The sequence below is a fragment of the Balaenoptera ricei genome, chromosome 1, assembly GCF_028023285.1.
Source record: "Balaenoptera ricei isolate mBalRic1 chromosome 1, mBalRic1.hap2, whole genome shotgun sequence".
NCBI classification, from domain to species: domain Eukaryota; kingdom Metazoa; phylum Chordata; class Mammalia; order Artiodactyla; family Balaenopteridae; genus Balaenoptera; species Balaenoptera ricei.
Window position 1 is genome coordinate 165,694,404 of NC_082639.1, and position 19,885 is coordinate 165,714,288.

Below are 19,885 nucleotides of genomic sequence, written 5' to 3' on the forward strand. Positions count from 1 at the left end.
TTCTAAAACCAGGGCATAATCATATATAATCAAGGTTATCCTTCAAAATTTCTTAAATTGCTCAAAGTGATAATATTAAATAATAGTAAATCATTAAAGTATTTGGAATACATGGAATTCTTCAGCAAGTTGGTTAAATTTTCTCTGTGGTTCTCAATTCTTCATTTTATTTTTCAGCAATGAATTTCAAAGAAGTCATCACACACAAATCCACATGAACAATAATTTCACTTTGTCAAATGATAAAGAAATCTAAAAAATCATTTCACAGTTCTTTCCATAGTATTCCCCACCCACAAATCTGTATAGTATATTTCAGTCTTGATAGCATCCAGTCTGTGGGCATATATACTAAGTGGAATGGCAGGAGAAATCCCCAAAAAAGGTTGCTGTGTGTCCTTAAAACATTTACTGTTGCATTTACCTGGTTAAATGTAAATATAATTCAGCTCCATTATATTGATAATTCCTACAACAAGGATCACTAAGACTATTAAGTAGGATTCCTAACACTTCTAAACTTCATTAATATATTTCCTTGGAATACAATGCAATCCTCGAGAAAGTCAGAGCTACTATTTAATCCAACAGTAAGCTTTGAGAAGTCATATGGCTACTGAGTACAGACAGGATCACGCTTAATTAAATTTGATTTTTAAAATCTTCCAGAGATGGCATTTCTAGCCATATTCCCTGGGTAAATGAAATGTTATCCATTCTTAATATCAAGAAATGTTTATTTCTTTAAATTCTGTTGAAGTGCTGTGGAAGGTGGAAAGAACAATGAAAAAATTAGGGACTTTGGGGCCTGATAATCCTGGGTCAAATGTGGGCTCCTCCCCTCACGAGTCCTGTAAATTTGGGCAAGTTAATTAATCTCTTTGAGGTAGTGATAATATTAGCGGGCCTCTGAGGATTACTGTGAATATTAGGGTTAATGTAAATAAAATACCTAATACAAGGTCCATGATAAAGTTTTACTATATCGCTATCATTGAAACATTCTAGTCTTTGGCTCATTAGGTGTAGATGCAGTATTGCAGTATTCAACACAAGCTCCTTGAACCCTTACCTTTAGATAAGCAGAACTGTTGGTGATTGTAGACAAGGAGTTATAAGACATGAGGGAACTCCATTGGGTATGAATTTAGGGATGTAACAACAGCAGTTTGATAGAAAGATGATACAAAGTGGCCTGTTTATAATGTAGGGCTTAAAGGGTTGGGGGGGTTGTCTAGAATTAGAATGTAAGAATGCAAATTTATATAATTTATTTCATTTTATTTACATTTTGACATAATCCAATAATATGCTTCTTAATCAGAGATTGAACCACAGAAATAACCTTCTAAGTCCTTTTTTCCCACATCTTTTAAATATATTCCTTTGTCTTAAATCCTGTAAATCATTTTATTGCACACAATTGTTGTTGAAAGGACAGTGTGTTAAAATTAAGTAGTCTTAAAATAAATCATTAATTTGTTTTACATTCCAGATTGGGACCAGAAATTAGCCACAGTTTCATCGGATCCTAGACCACTTAATTCACTGCCAGAGAATTACTGTTGTGAAGAGAGGTGGCTTTGAAAGAAAGGATTTTAGACTAAAGTAACCATGGCATTTGAACAAAATAACATTTGGCATTCTTAAGTGACTCTTTTAGACTGAAATAATGGTAACAGAACTACTTGTAAGTGTATATCCAGATGGCTACAATCCTGAAATATTTACATGTTGCAAATTCTTTTCAGATTAAGTTGGTCAGCCTAGGGCAGGGAATCAAGATCAGCCTTAAGAAGACTTGTCACCTGTTCTTAATGCCCCACTACCAGTCTTGTTGCTGGTGTTGGCAAACCATCTCACATTTAGTCCAGTGGTTTTATGTGGGACCAGGTAAGAATATAATTGCCTCCGCCCAATAACTGCATCACTGTTGGAAAAAAAAAAGCAGCAGCAGCATCTGAGGATGTAGCTAAGGAGGAAGATTACTGGCATCACAGACCTGGAAGGTGCTTTGGATGCAGAACCCCAGATATGACACAGGGCTGTAGTGAGATGTGGGGCTGGTAAAGAGAAAGATTAATTGAAAGTCTCGATACAGGAGTTAACATCCCTATCCTGACAAGAAGAAAGCCTGACAACTAGGCATCAACTCCCTAGGCAAAATGCTAGCGGTTCTTCTCTAAGAAATGAAATGATCCCAAAGGAAAGAATCCTACATTCTATTCCCTAGGAACCCCCCAGCACAGTAGTTGGTTCTTTACTCAACACCCCAAAGTGAAGTCTACCAGTTAATAAACTCCCCCCAAGAACACAGAGTTACATATATATACACATGTATATATACATACATCTCCACTGTCTTAGTTGTGAACAGCCAACCAAGGATCACCAGAGAGTTGAAAAAATATTGCAACATGAAAGACAAAGACCAAAATAAACAAAACAAACAGAAGAAATTATCCCAGAGGAAAGGGAATTCAGGGAACAGAAAAGAACCTAAAACAAGCTAAAAAAAATTGCTTTATCATTTGACAAGAGATGGGTCAAAACAATTAAATCCATAAACATGAAAAAGCAATCTTTCCAAAGCTCTTAGAAATTAAGAATGATTGCTAAAAATTAAAAAATTGACAGGATTTAGAAAAAATTCTGAAATATTCTATAGAGAATCAAAAAGCAAATAAAATGACTTTTTAAAAAAAAAGACATATAGTAACAAATCAGGTCCATCATCTAACTAGTAAGCATTCTAGAGACAGAACAACAACAACAACAAAAAATTAAGAGTAGAGGGAATTATCAACGAAACATTTTCACAGAGCTTAAGACCAGAAGCCTCCCAAATGAAAGCTTTGCTTATCTATTAGTTGTCATGTTCTTATTTGAGGCAGCTCTTTGTGTTTTAAGGATATGTGATGAAATATTTTTTCCCCAAGTTTTACTTCTGTTTTTTCATTTTTTGGTTTTTTTAAAAAATTTTGTTTATAGTATTTTTTTTTGTTTTTTATGTTTGGTAAACATAGGGGTATGGAAGCCACCTGCCTTCCAGAATTCCCCAAATCCCAGAGTGCAGACAATGCTTGCAGATCTCCTTTTTTTTTTTTAATTAATTAATTAATTAATTAATTATTTTTGGCTGTGTTGGGTCTTCGTTTCTGTGCGAGGGCTCTCTCCAGCTGCGGCGAGCGGGGGCCACTCTTGATCGCGGTGCACAGGCCTCTCACTATCGCGGCCTCTCTTCTTGCGGAGCACAGGCTCCAGACGCGCAGGCTCAGTAGTTGTGGCTCACGGGCCCAGTTGCTCCGCGGCATGTGGGATCTTCCCAGACCAGGGCTTGAACCCGTGTCCCCTGCATTAGCAGGCAGACTCTCAACCACTGCGCCACCAGGGAAGCCCTGTTCATAGTATTTTTAAAACTTTTAATTTGGTCAGATCTGTACATTTTTCTTTAGGGTTTCCAAGTGTCTTAGTTTTCTTTAGAAGGCTCTAAGATTATATATTTTCCTATATTACTTTCATTACTTAAAACTTTTATAAGTTAGATTTTTATTCTATTATAAATTTCTATTTTATGTTGAGATTGTGTTGCTCTCAATCTTTTTAATGTATTCTTTTCCCAGTGAAATGAAATGCCTATATTAAGTTCCCATATATGTTGCATCTATTTCTGGAATGCCTAGTCCACTTCCCTTATGTATCTGTTCTTTCCCATGACAGTATCACATACTCTGATTATAGTAGCTTTATACTGTTTTAATATCCAGTGAGTAAAGACCTCCTTTCTCAACACATTCCTTTCTCAAAAATATCTTAGGAATTCTTGCACATTCGTTTTTTCACCTAAGCTTCAGTATAATTTTGTCCAGTTACAAAGACCACCATGGCAATTCCAACTGGAATGGCATTAAATTCATATACTCATTTGTGAAGGACTGACATCTTCATTCAACTATATTAATCAATTAACATATAAAACATATATACTAAATAGGTCCTCTCCCCACTGAAATATCTTGTTCTGTCATTCATTTCCCTTCTACGAAGTTTCACGATTCAGAATTTTGTTTTCAGTGGTTGTTCCGTGCTCTCATGATGCTTCCTGAAGCATATGTATACATTTTGGCCTATAGTCCTCTTCTTTCATACAAAACATGGTGTGGTTGTTTGGCATCACCTTCCTCCCAGTTTTTCTTGCCAACCTCATTAGCCTCAGCAGCCTCACCAGCCCCTCACTTATTTTGTTCAGTTGCTCAAACTTTCCAAATTATTTCCAGCCTCTGAGTCTTTGCATATGGACTACTTTGTACTTCGGCCACTTATCCTTTTGGTCTGTTTAAATGCTGTTTCTACTGAAGGCCTTCTCTGACCTTTTCCAAATTTAGGTTAGGTTCTCCTGCACAGCACTCTGGTTCTTTTCCATCCTGGCATATGTGTATTTAGCATGCTGTCCTCACTACAATAACTTTAGAAAGACTGTGTACTTGTCACCCACATACTTAACACCTGGCATATACACTTGCTCAACAAAGATTATTTTAATACAGTTGTCTATGATTTTAAAGACTGAACTGTTTCTGAAGAACAGATCCTCTCAACCAGTTTAATCAGCAAACAGCTCACTTTTAAAGAGAAACAGGAGACTCACTCAAAATGATCAAAAATATGTAAATGTGTATCAACATCAATAGGAAGGTTATACTCTTTTGGTACAAAAATAAGACCACTCCTGACTTGAAGAGAGGGTTCTTTACATTTGCTTCTGGACCATTATTAAAAATGTGTGTCAATAATGCAATGCTTATAGCCAAGATAATGGACTTTAAAAACAAAAATATATCTAGTGAAGATAAAAGATATTTAGATCCTTTCAAAGATTCTGTTTTTGATCTCTCCTCACCTTACCTCCACAGACGATAAAGATAAAACTCTTTCTTACATATACTAGTCATATTACTATTACTTCTTTTATCAGAACAAAAATACAATACACAAAACATACTAGAAATAGTTGGTTCTTTTTAATCAGCTATTGATGGTATAATAAAATAAATTTAAGTGGCACCTAATTTAAACATTTAAAATAGTTCATTGAAGGATAATCTACAACACAATATGTTAAGCCAAATAGTCAAAATAACACCTCTTTTTTTTTTTTTTTTCAAGAAGAAATAAAGGCATGATCAACATTATGACCAAAAATTTGGGTTCATTTGGACACTTATAGATGACTTTGTAGGCATATTGGCAGGCACGATGTTGAAATACAATCCACTTGACTTATAAATAATGGTAAGATAAAAAAAGAAAGCTATACATTTCAGAATTGTCTGAAATTAAAGAAAAATATCCACCAAATATCACAACAGATCCTTTAATGACTAATTTTTTTTTTTTAACATTACAATTGCTGTTTTAGGGAACACTTTTTCTCTTTGAACATTTAACTAAATGTTCAATGTGTTAAATAATTTACAGAGAGAAATAAGTTTTGTGTTCTGTACAAATTAAAGGACCCATGAATATAACCCCCTCCCACCACCAAAGCTCAAATTTGCAATGGTCTCAGCAGAAAATAAACAGTTCACAACTTAAACATAATTTATAGCATTACAAACGTTTACAGGACTCCTCTCTTATTTTTTTCGAACAACGAAGATTACAATGACAGAACTGAATGATCAGAATGTAAAAATATTTGTGCAAAACTGCATTAATTGTTCTTACCATTCAATAGAGGTAAAACCTATGAACACACAATAACAATAATGAAGAAAAACTACATTGAAGGTAATTCTGTTAGATTTCAAACAACATTGATCATATTATTACTAAACATTGAAAGAAAATGTGGCACCATGAGCAGCAGGAGCAACAGATGATTCGGCAATTATGCCAGCCAAGGACGCTGACACTGGAAAATGCCAAAGTGTATCTCCACACCAGCCATCCATCTGAAAAGACTGGAAACAACTGTAGGGCTTAAAACTCACTTCAATGTCTTTATTCTTGAAATTTGTAGATCATAAATGAAATATTTAAGAAAGTCCTTTCCCCCCCTCTCAAGGAGTGTTTCTTGCATCACTGGAAATCCTTAAAAGAGTTGAATCATAGACTCTCTGGATTTACCTACACCAATCCATTTAACTGGGAGAGGAAAAAAAAATGGTATAAGAATAGTATTAATTCATTTACAATGTTCAACCTTTGAGATTAACAGATCCCACACTTTTCTCAATGTCACCATTTAACTTTTCCCCACTGTGTCTTTTGCTATCTTTTTTTCTCTATTAGCAGATTATGCCAATTTCTAAACAGAATGTGCAGTCAACATTCAGCACAGGGTAGTTTGCCTTACCATTTCCTGTTTTCATTGCACAATATTTACAACTATTCAATTCCTAATGATTAGTATAGTAAAATACTGGCCCAAACCAGCAGAGACCTAAAGAACCTAAAGGTTCTTTAATCAGAGACCTAACTTGATTAAAGAACCTTTAATCAAGTTCCTAATTAACTAGAAAAGATAAGCATCTTTGATAAATGGATGATACTAAGAGGACACTGAAGTACCACTCTAACTTTCATATCTCACAAAAAGTAGAAATATCTGGAAAAGAATACTGTTTTAACTTGCACAGCCTGAGAACTTGGCTACTGTACCAGTCTAGGGGAATCTCTAATTGTCTGCACCACATGGGTAAACCTTTATGGCATTTTACAGATGTCATTGTTAAATTCATTGTTTATATTTCAAAAGATGTTGACTAAGTGCAGTGAGCAAACATGCTTACAAGATTTGATCTCAAGCTGGGAAACACAGCTAGCAATATGGAAAAACAAGATTCATGTTTGGAGATGAACCACAAATATAACGAACAATACAAAATCAGATTAAGTGCATTACAGATTTTATACAGAGGATACTTCCCACTCACTTCACTTTTTGTCTCTGAAATCTTGGATTTCCTATTTTCTGTACCTATTATTTCCTAATATCTAGTCAAGAAACTCCCCCAACTCACAAAGGTAGCTTAACCCCAAATGAAAAAAACCACAAACCATTTTTGGTGGTGGTAAAGACACAAAGGATTTGTTATTAAGAGGGAGAAAGGAATAAGAATCAATGTCAGAGGGTAAAAAACAGACAGAGAATTAAAAGCAGGGTCAAAAAGGGCGAGAGGTAATCTATTATCTTCAGGCATATGAAGGATTAGAGAAAGATGATTATATTTACTCTAGGGAATAAAATTATTTTATATTTTCCAGGGCATTTGTGCAAATCGTGAGCACTCTACAAAGTAATAATCTGTTTTTTATCCTATTCCAAAAGTAGACGGTTAAGTTAAAAGTAGAAAAAGATAGTTCTTCATAAAATATTTATATTTACCTGGAATTTGAAGCTCATCTTCAATAAATCGAACATAATTTTGTGCATTAATAGGTAGTTCTTTAAAAGTCCTTGCATTTGATATGTCTGTGTTCCATCCTGGGAGAGTCTTATATTGAACTTCAACTTTATTTAAGACTTCTTGGTTTGCTGAAAGTTAAAGGAATAAGTATATTTGTCCATGGTCTACACTGCCTATTGTCAAACAACTTTTTGATATATCATAGGTTCACAATCTCTTATACTTAGAGCCAGATACGTTTTGGAATTTAGAATTTTTCAGAATTTAGAAAGGTAAAACAGTGCACCATCTAGTATTTTATAATCAAACATATTTCTGCAGCAACAGGATTATTCACTCTAAGTGGGTAGATTATTAGTTCTAATAACATCAGTTCAAGTCAGGTTTTGCCATCAAATAGTTCTGGTGCCAAATTCACAACTTTCAATTTTTAGAGCTTTTTAGATTTCCACACTATGGATTAGGGATTGTGGATCCGTATAATGGCAGAAATCTCACAGAAAGAAGGTTTGCATATTTGCTCTCACCTGGGAAATCTATTGTTTTTGTGAATGTATACAAAGGCTTTGCCGGAAATTTTCTTCATTATCTCACCTAACCAGTTTCTCTGTATTTCTCTGGTAAGAGGGTGCTAAAACAAGAACAGTTTCTTTGACTAGAGACAGTATGGTGGATGCTATGGTACACTGTCCAGATTTCCCTCTTCAGGATTCAGACACTCATTCTCCAGCTATGGGAGTACTGCCTGCTGAGAACTCACAGCTCAGAATCTCCCCAGCTGTCTCCCTGGAGCAGCCCATATCCAGTGACCTGTCAATGTGGGGATACAAAGGACCTGACTACTTACCTTAATTTGGGACTACTCTGAAAAACTATTCTAGCCCCAGAGCTCCCCTATGGGATCAGCTAAGGGCTTTTCATGGAACTTCTCTGCAGTTCAACTTCTCCCTCTGCCTAATCCCGCTTCTTCTCTCACTCCCTTACAGATGTTGTTGCTCAGAGCACTTGCAAACAAACTACCTCCATGTACATCTCTATATCAGAGAGTCTGTTTCCCAGGGAACCAAAAGTAAGACAGTTGGTGCCAGGAGTGGTATAAGGAAGAAGGCTCTAAAATGGGATCTTGAAGCTGGATCATTGGCTAGCTGGCTGGCAATGAGGAGGATCACTAGTGGTAGACAGAGTATGGATAATCTCTGGCATGTTATAGTAGAGCAACTGTTAAAACTTTCATGGGAGGTGAACTGGGATGCCACGGTAGGAAGTAAAGCACTCGCAATACCTGAAGCACTGAGAAATGAGCACAATGGAACAACGGAATTGAACGGCTCTAGATGAATGCCATGCATGAACTGGAGAAAGACAATGAAAGATTAATGAAAACACCTAGAGAGAATCTCATCTCCTATAGCAGAGAGCAGGAAAAGCTGAGGATCAGGCTTAGGACTCAATCATACAGATGGCAGAGCTCCAGAGAAAGGTGAATTCTCAAATCCAGCAAATCTGCTATGACAAGGCCAGATCCTGTTTGAGAAAAAAGTGGGACCCTGAGACTCTGGATGAGACATCTGGGTTGAATCCCTAGATTCGCTGATGGCCTGCAGAATGGCCTACTACTTACTGTTAAAGACTAAGGCTTCCCTTTGCTTGAGGATGATGCAGAAGCCTCTGCCTTGCAAGGCAGCCTGTGGCCCTGTCAGGGCCTACCTCTATCTCCCCTGCTGACCAGCAAACAATATCTAGCGTCAAGGTACAACATAAGTTGGCCAAGGATGCGCGGGGCCTGCTAAAGGAGGAGAGGGGCTACATTCTGAAGGATCTGTAGGACTGAGCCAACATTTACCAGTAGGAGCCAAAGAAGTATGTACGGAACTGGATCCTAAAGGTACTGGATCAAGGGGTCCTGCGAGTGGTGGAATAAAAAGTTTAGTAAGAGAATATATTGATATGGGAGTTCTCTCCTATGATCCATGATACAAACGTGATGAAAACATACTACTAGGAATGTTCTTAGACGCTTAGAGAAAGTGATGAACCACACTAAGTCAGAACTGTTTGTGACAGATGATAGAAGAAGGAATCAAGAGACTCAGTGGGGCTTCTCCTTCCAGCCATGATGGAGTACATGGTTCTAGACTAACTTTTCCAGCATAAATAACTGTAAAACTGGACAAAATATACAACAACTCTTTCCAGGCAGTGGTCAATAAGCAGCACAAACTGTGGTTTCTGAGAGAAAGAAAACTCGTAAGCAATTCCCGAAACTACTCAACTCTCTGCCTAGGGACAATTTCCTGATCAATGAAAGTCAGGACCCTGGATTCAGTAGAGAATGGTGGTCCCACTGACCTGAGAAGGCAGACATCAGATTTCAGGGAAGCTGAAGTAGCTAGACTCATCAAGGTTAAGCATCAGACAGGTGGGAGCTATACAGACAGAGAGGGTACCTCCCCCAGAAGTCTGTGTGAAAGTCCTGTGGTTAAAGTTCAACCATACATGCAAAGAATGGGACTGTGGGAGGCTTACCAGATAGCAGTTGTCACATAGTTGAGTGGGACAAAGATTCTAGAGGTCAAGCAGTGCTGGTAAAAGGGAAGGAACAGGGTACACTGGATCTCCAGCACTGCCAGATTGGAGAGATCTCTTTATACCTTGTTAACTCTCCTGGCATCCAGCTGAGACAACAGAAAGGCTGTTCATTAAAAGTAAAAACCATACTTTAGATTGAAATCTACTACAGACTCCCCCCTCAACACCCCAACAAAGCCTAAAACCAAGCTCTGCCAAGATCCACAGAGGAGACAATTTGGAGACTGTATCACACTAGGTTAGAGAGATTTGGGAAACACCTTGGGCTCTCCACATAACTATACTAACAAAGCATAAAACCAAGCTATACAAGGTTCAAGATGATCAGCCAGTAATTCAGCTGTCCCCTAAAACAAGAACCAATACTCTTCAGAGTAAGACAACTGAATCCAAGTCTCTACAACATATTATCCACAATGTCCAATATTCAACCAAAAGGCATTAGACACAGAAACAGTGATCCACAATCAAGGAAAAGAACGGTCAACAGAAACCAAACTGGAGATGGCCCAGATGTTAGCTAACAAATAATGACTTTAAACATGTTTCTAAGAACTTGCAGCTCTCCTCAATTCCCAAGGACTGGTCACAAAACCTACCAGCCTACCAAGTTCCATTAAGCTAGTCAATATTCCTTCATTTGACATATTTCTAGTCTTATAGGATGACTAAACAATTTAACAGTTTCTATTTCTGGAAGCTGGAAACATTTTTGGAACTTCCTGAGTAATTGAAGAAATCATACAACTAAAGATACGCCTGAAAAAACACATTGCCTCAAGTAGGAAATCTCCCTACATCCATCCACTTTAGACACAGAATAGAAGTTAGAAAAAAATCATTCCTGTGGCTTGAAGGACATAGTGGGTTAATGTATTAAGAGGCTGCTTACCCTGACAAGCAGGGCTCTTTTCTCCTGTCTCACATTTCTCAAGGAAGGGAGGAATGCCTACAGAGAGGTTACTTTCAAAATAGGGACGATAAGATTCAGGAGCAGCAATAACCGGGCTCAGTGGTACCATGTCTCTTCTTTCCTATTTTGAGCACATGCTTGCTGCGACCCAGCACCCAAATGCATAGCAGCTAGGAAACAAATGCTAGTAAGTGAATGTACTTGCACTATTCACAAAGGGCATATCAAGTCTGTGGCTATATATCATAAATTATACAGAAGAGCTTTATGAATTGCTCTAATACATACACCTACTAATACTCTTTATACACAGCCTGGAAAAAAGAGTACCTGGGAAATGAGGTATAATTTCACCATCTAACTTGTATGCAACTCCAACTTTGATTTCCGTAAACATGTCCAAAATATCCAATTTGGTAAGTGCCAACCTAATTTTGGAAGAAAAGGTGACGTTAAAATAGCAAATTCTTAAAGGCCCTAACAACTAACTTGATAAGGGAGTAAAGAAAAATTCATACAAAGCTAACAGTTCCAAAGCAATTCTGAAAACTGGTTAGGATTATATTTTAAAGCGTGCCACACATAAAACACTACAGGGCAATATACTGATGTAATTTTTCCTCATAATAAAAACAATGACTTAACTGATCTACTAGTGGGTTACTTTTCTAATAATTATAGTAGATTTTCACTCTTTGATAGAGCCACATCCTCTTGCTTAGTTTCTCAGGATCAACCAACACATATCCATAGAGGGCTGCCTGGAGTAAAGGATGCATCCTATGGCTGTGGGACACAGCAAAACTGACTATTCCACATGGATGACAAGATACATGTACATTTACACATATGCTATCAATCCTCATTTCTTCACTCTCCTTACCATCAATTCCACCCTTCTGGTCAGAAATTGTCAAAGGAGAGTGAGGAAACCACATCAAGGACCTCTTCATGATACATCAAAATCTCCCAATAAACTGACTGAAAAACAGAGTTTTACAGGAAAATCTATAGAAATTAGATAAAACACTAGGTTTGAGATTCTTGTCCACAGATTACTTTTTTATCCTTTATTCTGTTATTTGCTAGAAATTAAGCATAATTAATACAAACATGAATACATTTTTACATTTACTTATGTGTATGTGTTAACAACAACTTTTACGGAGCATTTTTAGTGTGCCATGCAGCATGCTATATGCTCTCATCTAGTTTTCAAAATACCCTTTTGAAGTAGATAGTACTATTATCTAGATTTTAAAGATGATGAAAAAGGCACAGAAAGATCAACTTGCCCAAAGTCACACAGCATAATGCATGGATCTGAGATTTGAATCCAGAAGTCAGACGTCTCTCAAGCTCATCCACTAAACCACTGTAATACTGCCTCCCCTCTGTATACATACTCTATGTTGCTCCATCTATCTATCTACCTACCTTTCTACCTGCCTGTCTTACTTCCTTCTATACTTATACGCATGTAAGAGTATCACGATTCTTTTCTCCCAACCTTGGATGTCTAGGAAAAAAACCTGGGGTCCCTCTCCTTATGTACCCTTCCCCTATATCTTGGTCCACTTCTACCCTGAACTGCAATTTCATTTGGAGTCTAAAGAGTGAAATTTTTCTATTAGTGCACTACCTCTAGTTTGCACTCCACAAAACCTGTGGTCATGAATTGTCATTTATGAAATAAATGTTTCTAAGAATACTCACGCAGTAAATCCATTAATCATATGAGCATATTTGAGCAAAACAAGGTCCAACCAGCCACACCGTCTTTTCCTTCCAGTAGTTACACCAAACTCTCTACCCCTTGTTTGTAATAATTCTCCAATTTCCTAAGGAACAGAAAATAAAACCTTAGGACTAGAATACCAATGCTCTAAATCTAGTAGAATTATACTTAAGATCATATAACAAGTCAAAGTTTCTTAGAGATAAACATCTTTCAGAAAATAAGTAAGTTGAAGATAGAATTCCATAGAGATGATAGATTTTATGTGAGGGAGGCATTATTTGAGATAGATCCACTTTTGGCTTCACTTTTTACCACTATTTTAAAACCAAGAACATTTTTTATGTTATGTTACATTAAATGCTGCATATTAAAAACTAAGTTGTTAGTAAGTATGTATTAAAATAGATAAGTTAGGTCAATTTGTTCTAAGAACTTTAGTTTGATGATTTTCCTGAAAACCATAAGGCAAACTCTCATCTAGTAGTTGCTACCACAATGTCCTTTTGAAGAGAATTGAGGTTGAAAACAATGCTCAAAGTTCTAAGCTACAGCCACTCCCTACAACCTAATTTTCCCATCTATGATCTATCTGTTCTTCAATTTACACCTTTCTGATTAAAGCCATCATTTCATTACCTCACGTATTCTGACATAATTACAATTAATATGTTGCTCTGTCAGGTTTGAATTCCAGCCTTGTCTATCTGTGTGGCCTTGGGCAAGTTACTACAGCTCTCCATGCCTCAGTTTCCCCATGTGTAGAATGGGGATGGTAATAGCACCCAGCTCCCAGAGTTGTTGTGAGGATCCAAAGAGCTTCTAAGTTTACAGCAATTAAACAGTGCCTGGCCCGAAGTCACCACCAAGTAAGTGTCGGCTATGATTAGACAATGTCTGGAGATTATTTTCCTCAATCTTGACTCCTAATAAGCTCTTGGTGAAAGATAGTTGTTATTTTTAGCTTCTTTCTCCTCTACCATCTTAATCCCCTTCATAAACCCACCTGTCACTTAGCCTTGCAATTACAATTACCTTTAAGTACCCACTAATCCCTCCCCTTTTGTTGCCAATCTGCTGCCACTAACAATAAAGGTGTATGTAATTTTCTTTAATGTTGCTCTGATTACTCTTGCAAATTAAGTGAAATGCACAGAAGACAATAATTCATTAAGGAAAAAAAAAGCATGATTTTTTATTTTAAAACTTCTAAATTAGATTTACTGAGAGATAGGCTCACATTGTCTTGCTCTGTAGGAAAGGCACCAATACCAACTCTAGTTGTATAAGCTTTCACAACTCCATACACTTCTCCAACATTTTGAGGGGGCATACCCAAGCCAGTACAAACACCTCCAACTGTACAGTTCGAAGAGGTTACAAAAGGGTAAGTTCCTAAAAATAGAAACAAATAGTAAAATATACACAAATGACAGACATTATTTTAAAAATTCTGCATTTGAGTATATTCTAGGTATTTGACAGACTTATGAATATAACTGTAACCGCCCTTTCAAAGCCTTGATGTTTTATTCCTGATTCCTTTTGTCTGTAGAGAGATAAAAACATAGGTGGTTAAGCTACAGCTGTAGTGCTTATACTAGAGAGGCTCCTTGAGTACATGCAATTACTCAGCTCTGTCTGGTAGGCACTCACCTAAATGACTGCTAAATAATTTAATGCCAAAACTCTGGTGTTATTCTACTATGTAGACTTATATATATTTTAACACTCTCCTGTTAGTTTAAAGCAAATTTATTTTACTCCCCTGATACAAATATTTAAGGTGCACCAGCAACCTGGAGTGACAACAGTACACTAAGAATTTTGTGGTATTCAGCATTTTCTGACCTTTTGATCTGTCTTCAGGGATTAACCCCAGAAACGACAAGAGTAAGCAAAGAGTGGTGTACTTCCCCCCCTCCCCAAACCCTGGCCCCAAGATCCTCTTCATACTTAAACTATTCACTATGCTAATTAGACACTGCTTTCTTTCCAGATTGGATAGGCATATTACGGTATCAAAAATACATATCTACTATACAGAAATACTCTTTAATTGGCTTACTTGAAGTCAAAAGCCAATGAAATGTCAGTAAGAGCTGAGAAATCTGATAAATCAGATTTATCCTGAAAGATCATGTTTAGATGAAAAGGCCAACAAATTAGGCCAAGAAAGGCAGCAGTTTGAAGACGATAGCATTAACTTTTTGAAGATGGAGGAAATGCTCTAAATCCACTCAGAATCTCATGTCCAGGGAGTTCATTAAACAGACTTCCATAGATCTTAGAATGTGCATGTTTAATAACAATGTATAATAGCTTTTGATATTTTTAAAAAGGCTGAATTAAAGGTCCTTTCAAAGGATTCATCTAATCATCTTACAGTTCCAAGGAAATGAGGTCTGGAATTGAACCATAAACCAAACAACAAAAAAAAATCACAGTTTATAAAACCCAAACCCACTGACCCAAATAGTGATTTCATTTTTCTAATGAACTGCAGAACTTAACACAAAATATTCCTTTTTTAAAAAAAGGGGTTAGTATAAGATGACAAACTTTCATCATTCCTGAATATACAAGCGAAAAGCCTTATTTTAAAATCCTTTCATGTTAACATTAATTATTTATATCTTAAGCAATTTAGGACTCAGTTAAACTCCCCATAAGTCATATCTCACTTACCAAAATCAATATCTAGTAGTGCTGCATTTGCACCTTCTACCAAGATTTTCTTTGGTGGTCCATGTAGAGCCTCATATAGGAAATAAACTCCATCTTTCACCATTGGTTTAATCCTTTCCATATAACTCTATATACAAAGACAATAACCAAGTTCAACGTATACTAATAAATTTACAATGAAACCAATACGAGTAAAAATTACCTGACTTTGACAGTGAAAACTGACAAATGCAAAGCAGAAAGGGATTGGTGACGGTGCCCACCCTACTGCAACATTAGGATTGGCTTTGGTCTCTCATACTGATTCTCCAGAACCAGAAAAGAGACACTATTTCAAGAAAAGTAGAGATACAATGAAATTCAAAGGTTCTATTTTAACCTCACTGCAAATAATGATGACAATCTTCCGAATAGCCAAGTACTCATACTTCATAAACCAGCTTTCAGGAAAATAAATAAGATCTGAATATATTACATTATGCTTTTATATTTTGTAGGTATTAAAAAAGCAGCACTTATAGTCCATATAACCATAAACTGCATCAAGGTTTTTCTCAAAATGTGGTGAAGGCCACAAGTGACACTGCCAAGCATGCAAGTATCAATAATTGACTAATATTGACTAATCTTCTTTTCCCATTGTATTCCATTACAGTCAAATACCTTAGCAGTATTACTAGTAGATAACATCAAATACTAACATACACACAAACATGATAAAACTTCCTCAAAACACGTTTAAAGTATTAATAATACTGTTTAATTTCAGGAATTCAATTAAAAATATAATATAAACAAGAGTTTCCCCAAGGCTTATAGTATAACTACAATAAAATCTAGTTTCAACCATGTTTAAATATTTAGCCAGACTAGTATGGAAATTCCAAGACCCACTCATGAACTCACCTGAGTATGTTATACCTATTGATGAAAATATAATTCCCCCCTTGGCTCTAGTCCCCAATCTCATGCTTCTTCCTGTTTTAGTCCTTTTTCTTAATGCTTGAAATCACCGTACCATTCATCACAACCTTTGTTCCTTAAAGTCTTGGTTCAATATATAGTAGTCCCCCCCTTATCCTAGAGGGATATGTTCCAAGACCCCCAGGGGATGCCTGAAACCGCAGACAGTACCAAACTGTACACATACTGTGTTTTTTCCTATACATACCTACCTATGATAATGTTTAATTTATAAATTAGGCACAGTAAGAGATTAACAACAATAACCAATAATAAAATAGAACAATTATGACAATACACTGTAATAAAAGTTATATAAATATGGCCTCTCTCTCCCTCAAAATACCTTACTGTACAAATGTAAGGTCTTTTTCATCCTAAGCACTTATCATGCACTGTTATACTTTTGCAGTTTGAGGTTCAACAGCAAAACTAGCACAAATTTCTTCTTCCTTCTTCATAACTTCATGGATAGAAGAAGATTCATTCTTACTGTAGACCTTACCAACTCAGCATATGATTTTTTCTCTTTCCTGATTAAGTTGAGAACTTTCACCTTTTCACTTAAAGGAAGCACTGCATGACTTCTCTTTGGTGTATCCAAGTTGCTAGCACCACAACTCTTGTGCTTTGGGGCCGTTAGTAAGTAAAATGAGGGTCACTTGACTATAAGCACTGCGATACTATGACAGTCAATCTGATAAGTGAAATGGCTGCTAAGTGACTAATGGGTGGTATGCATTGGACAAAGGGATGACTGACATCTTGGGCAGGATGGAGCAGAACAGCAAGAGATTTCATCACACTACTCAGAAAGTCTCAAATTTAAAACTTATGAGTTGTTTTGCAGTTGACCATGGGAAACTGAAACCATGAAAAGTGAAACCAAGGATAAGGGGGGAATACTGTTTATCACCTATTAAGAATCTTCTTACCTAATTCTGGTCATTATTATTCACCTACTTTACTTTCATTCGGAACATGTATAAAATAGAATTGAAAAGATATACCCGCACTTTAGTACGTAAATATTTCCAAGTTGCCAGTAATAAATTTAAAATATTTGTTGCATGACAGAATGAAAACAAAATGGCAGTCTATTCCAAGCAGCAATCCATACACTGAAATCCAAATACCTAACATTTATAATGTTCCTTGGAGGTCATTTTTTTTTTAGAAATTCAGTTGAGTGGCTAGACCTAAGGCCTGCAACAATTCTAAAATGACATATCAGGTATGTAAATTCCTATTCAGTTCTGGAATTGATGTCATACTTATTTAAGAGTGACAATCAGACACACGAGAAGCAGCTTGAAACTCACCAAAGATTTTGGAAGAATGGAAGGGTGGAGAGGATAGGCAACTTGACTAGTGACTAACTCAGGCACCAACTGTGGGCCTCATCTTTGGCCAATTACCTTACTTGTCTCTTAAGAGTACAGTGCTAAAGAAATTGACCCTATGGGGTAACAGTCTTAAATGGGCTGGTTAGTTTTAAAAGTTATCATCTCTTACTTGTCCCTTTGTTGATCTATCCCCCAAATTCCTATGAGTGATTTTTATATAATACAAAACTGGTCTTTTTTTCTGCTCAAAAATTATTCAATAGCTAAACTCCCTATCACTGCATATAAGACCAGCATAAGACCTATGATTTGGCCCCTACTTGTCTAACTTTATTTTCAGGTACTTTATTCTTGCTCCCTGCTCCCCACTCAATATTTTGTTTAAGCTACATCATGTGAAGTTACTCAAACATGCCACGTCCTTTTAGGCTATATGCTTTTAGACTTAAAAATACAAATTCACTTCATCATTTCTTACCTATAATACTTTAAACATATCTGTGTGGCACTTATTAACCACATGTTCTTCAATCTTATATTTTCAGCTCCTAATACAAAGACTGAATGAATGAAAGATCTAGATGCCAGTTTGGCAAACGAGTTTTAAAAAGGACATTATAAATGTCAGAAAGCATTACCTTGAGTTTTTGTAATTCACCTTCAATGTCTATTTCCAAAGTGGGGTATATAGATTTGTACTGGTTAGCCAAAACTTTGAACCTGAAAAATACAGATAAATCAAGACCTCAGCTCTGTTTAAAAATATTCTGAATAATTTCATTTGATTCAAATGGTTTCCGGAGATAAGTGGTCTGAATAACAATCCCCAAACTGAAGTTACACTCTGAGAAATAGAATCTAATAAAGAAGATCAGTCGTATGAATAAATGATACACTCAAAATATTTTTTACTGATAGGGATAGGGATATCAACAATATAATTAAGGTGATGTGTGTGAGGGGTGGGAGGAGCAGGAAATGACTGAAATCTGTAACCACAAGACTTAAATCTGAATTAACTATATTGTACTGCATGAAAGACAAAAGGGGATGGTCTAAAATGACGCTTTTAAGAGAGACAGAGGCAGGTGTTAGCAATTTGTCTCCAATATTCTCAGTGGAGGTGTCCCAACAGTGCAGACAGACAAACTGCTGACTGAAAATGGATACAGCGAGCGATCTTTGATGCCATCTGTTATTAGATGTGACCAACTAACACCTCGTTACTGAGTCACCATACAGTTTTTGGATGATTATCAGGTTTCCCATGGAGATTTTTCTACAGAGATTAAGTGTCAATGGGGCATTTCTATTTTTCAAGGTGAGCTTGATACGCAATAGTTCACCAGTACCTGAGAGCCTAATTATTTCCAGGTGGGAGGACACAACAGAGTCTTTGGGGCTGAAAATCCGAGGACACTAGGCTGTTGTGACCCCACCACAGCACTGCCACATCCCCCTGGAAACATCTCTATTTCTCAGTAAAACATTCCAAACTCCAATCCTTAAATATAATTTTGGCTTTGTCTTTTTGGGGTACTGATCTGATATCAACATCATGTTGTTTTCGTGAAGTTGATTTCAAATTAAGGACCAATTCAAATGTAATAAAAAATAACTTTAATATTTCAAATGAAACAAAAAAGCCAACTCCCACTACTCAACTAGAATACTGATTTTTATCAATTTGCATATTGGGTTTAAAAAATCCTAAAAATCCATTTGCTCTTTCCATTTTGAAATACAGGGTAGTTACCTCTCAGAGAAGCCATCAAAGTCAGAAACAAGATCACACATCCTGAGTCCACTCCGAGCAGCTTTGGAAGAATAAACTGGGCCAATGCCCTTTTTTGTGGTACCCAAACTTAAAAATAAATCAAAACAAGCTCTGAGTTAGAAAAGAAAAATGCAGTTCTTATGGTCAGATCAACACAAAGAATGAAATTTTTACGCTATTTCCTTTATTTTTACAGTCTTATTGATTTTCTCTGAAATCTAAACAGGATATCCTAATAGTTATTTTTCTTAAACTTCTGGCCTAGAATTTAAACAAAAAAGACTAGATATGCTTAAATTGCACATACACACACACACACACACAAACATACTTTTTTCCTGCTTGTTCTTGTCTCTGTTGTTCCTGGATACCATCAGCTGCTTGATGAAAATCAAATACTGAGGGGGCAAAAACAAAATCAGTTGTTGTTGAGACAAAAGTAATACAGGAAAACAACAT

General features: G+C 36.4%; 2 protein-coding genes across 2 annotated transcripts in view; one reads left to right on the top strand and one right to left on the bottom strand.

The window, feature by feature from the left end:
- Positions 1 to 1,587, top strand: part of SPMIP3 (sperm microtubule inner protein 3) — a 35,348-nt gene extending 33,761 nt beyond the window's left edge. Inside the window, exon 4 of the mRNA XM_059905206.1 lies at positions 1,496 to 1,587. Within this exon, the coding sequence (XP_059761189.1) occupies positions 1,496 to 1,587 (92 nt within the window). The remainder of the gene's footprint in view (positions 1 to 1,495) is intronic.
- A 3,441-nt stretch (positions 1,588 to 5,028) lies between these two features.
- ADSS2 (adenylosuccinate synthase 2) overlaps positions 5,029 to 19,885 on the bottom strand; it is a 35,426-nt gene continuing 20,569 nt past the window's right edge. Inside the window, exons 5-13 of the mRNA XM_059905219.1 lie at positions 19,758 to 19,824; positions 19,406 to 19,513; positions 18,288 to 18,369; positions 15,341 to 15,467; positions 13,893 to 14,047; positions 12,631 to 12,755; positions 11,245 to 11,342; positions 7,391 to 7,540; positions 5,029 to 6,147 (exon numbers count right to left, since the gene is read on the bottom strand). Of these exons, the coding sequence (XP_059761202.1) occupies positions 6,095 to 6,147; positions 7,391 to 7,540; positions 11,245 to 11,342; positions 12,631 to 12,755; positions 13,893 to 14,047; positions 15,341 to 15,467; positions 18,288 to 18,369; positions 19,406 to 19,513; positions 19,758 to 19,824 (965 nt within the window). The 3' untranslated portion in view covers positions 5,029 to 6,094. The remainder of the gene's footprint in view (positions 6,148 to 7,390; positions 7,541 to 11,244; positions 11,343 to 12,630; positions 12,756 to 13,892; positions 14,048 to 15,340; positions 15,468 to 18,287; positions 18,370 to 19,405; positions 19,514 to 19,757; positions 19,825 to 19,885) is intronic.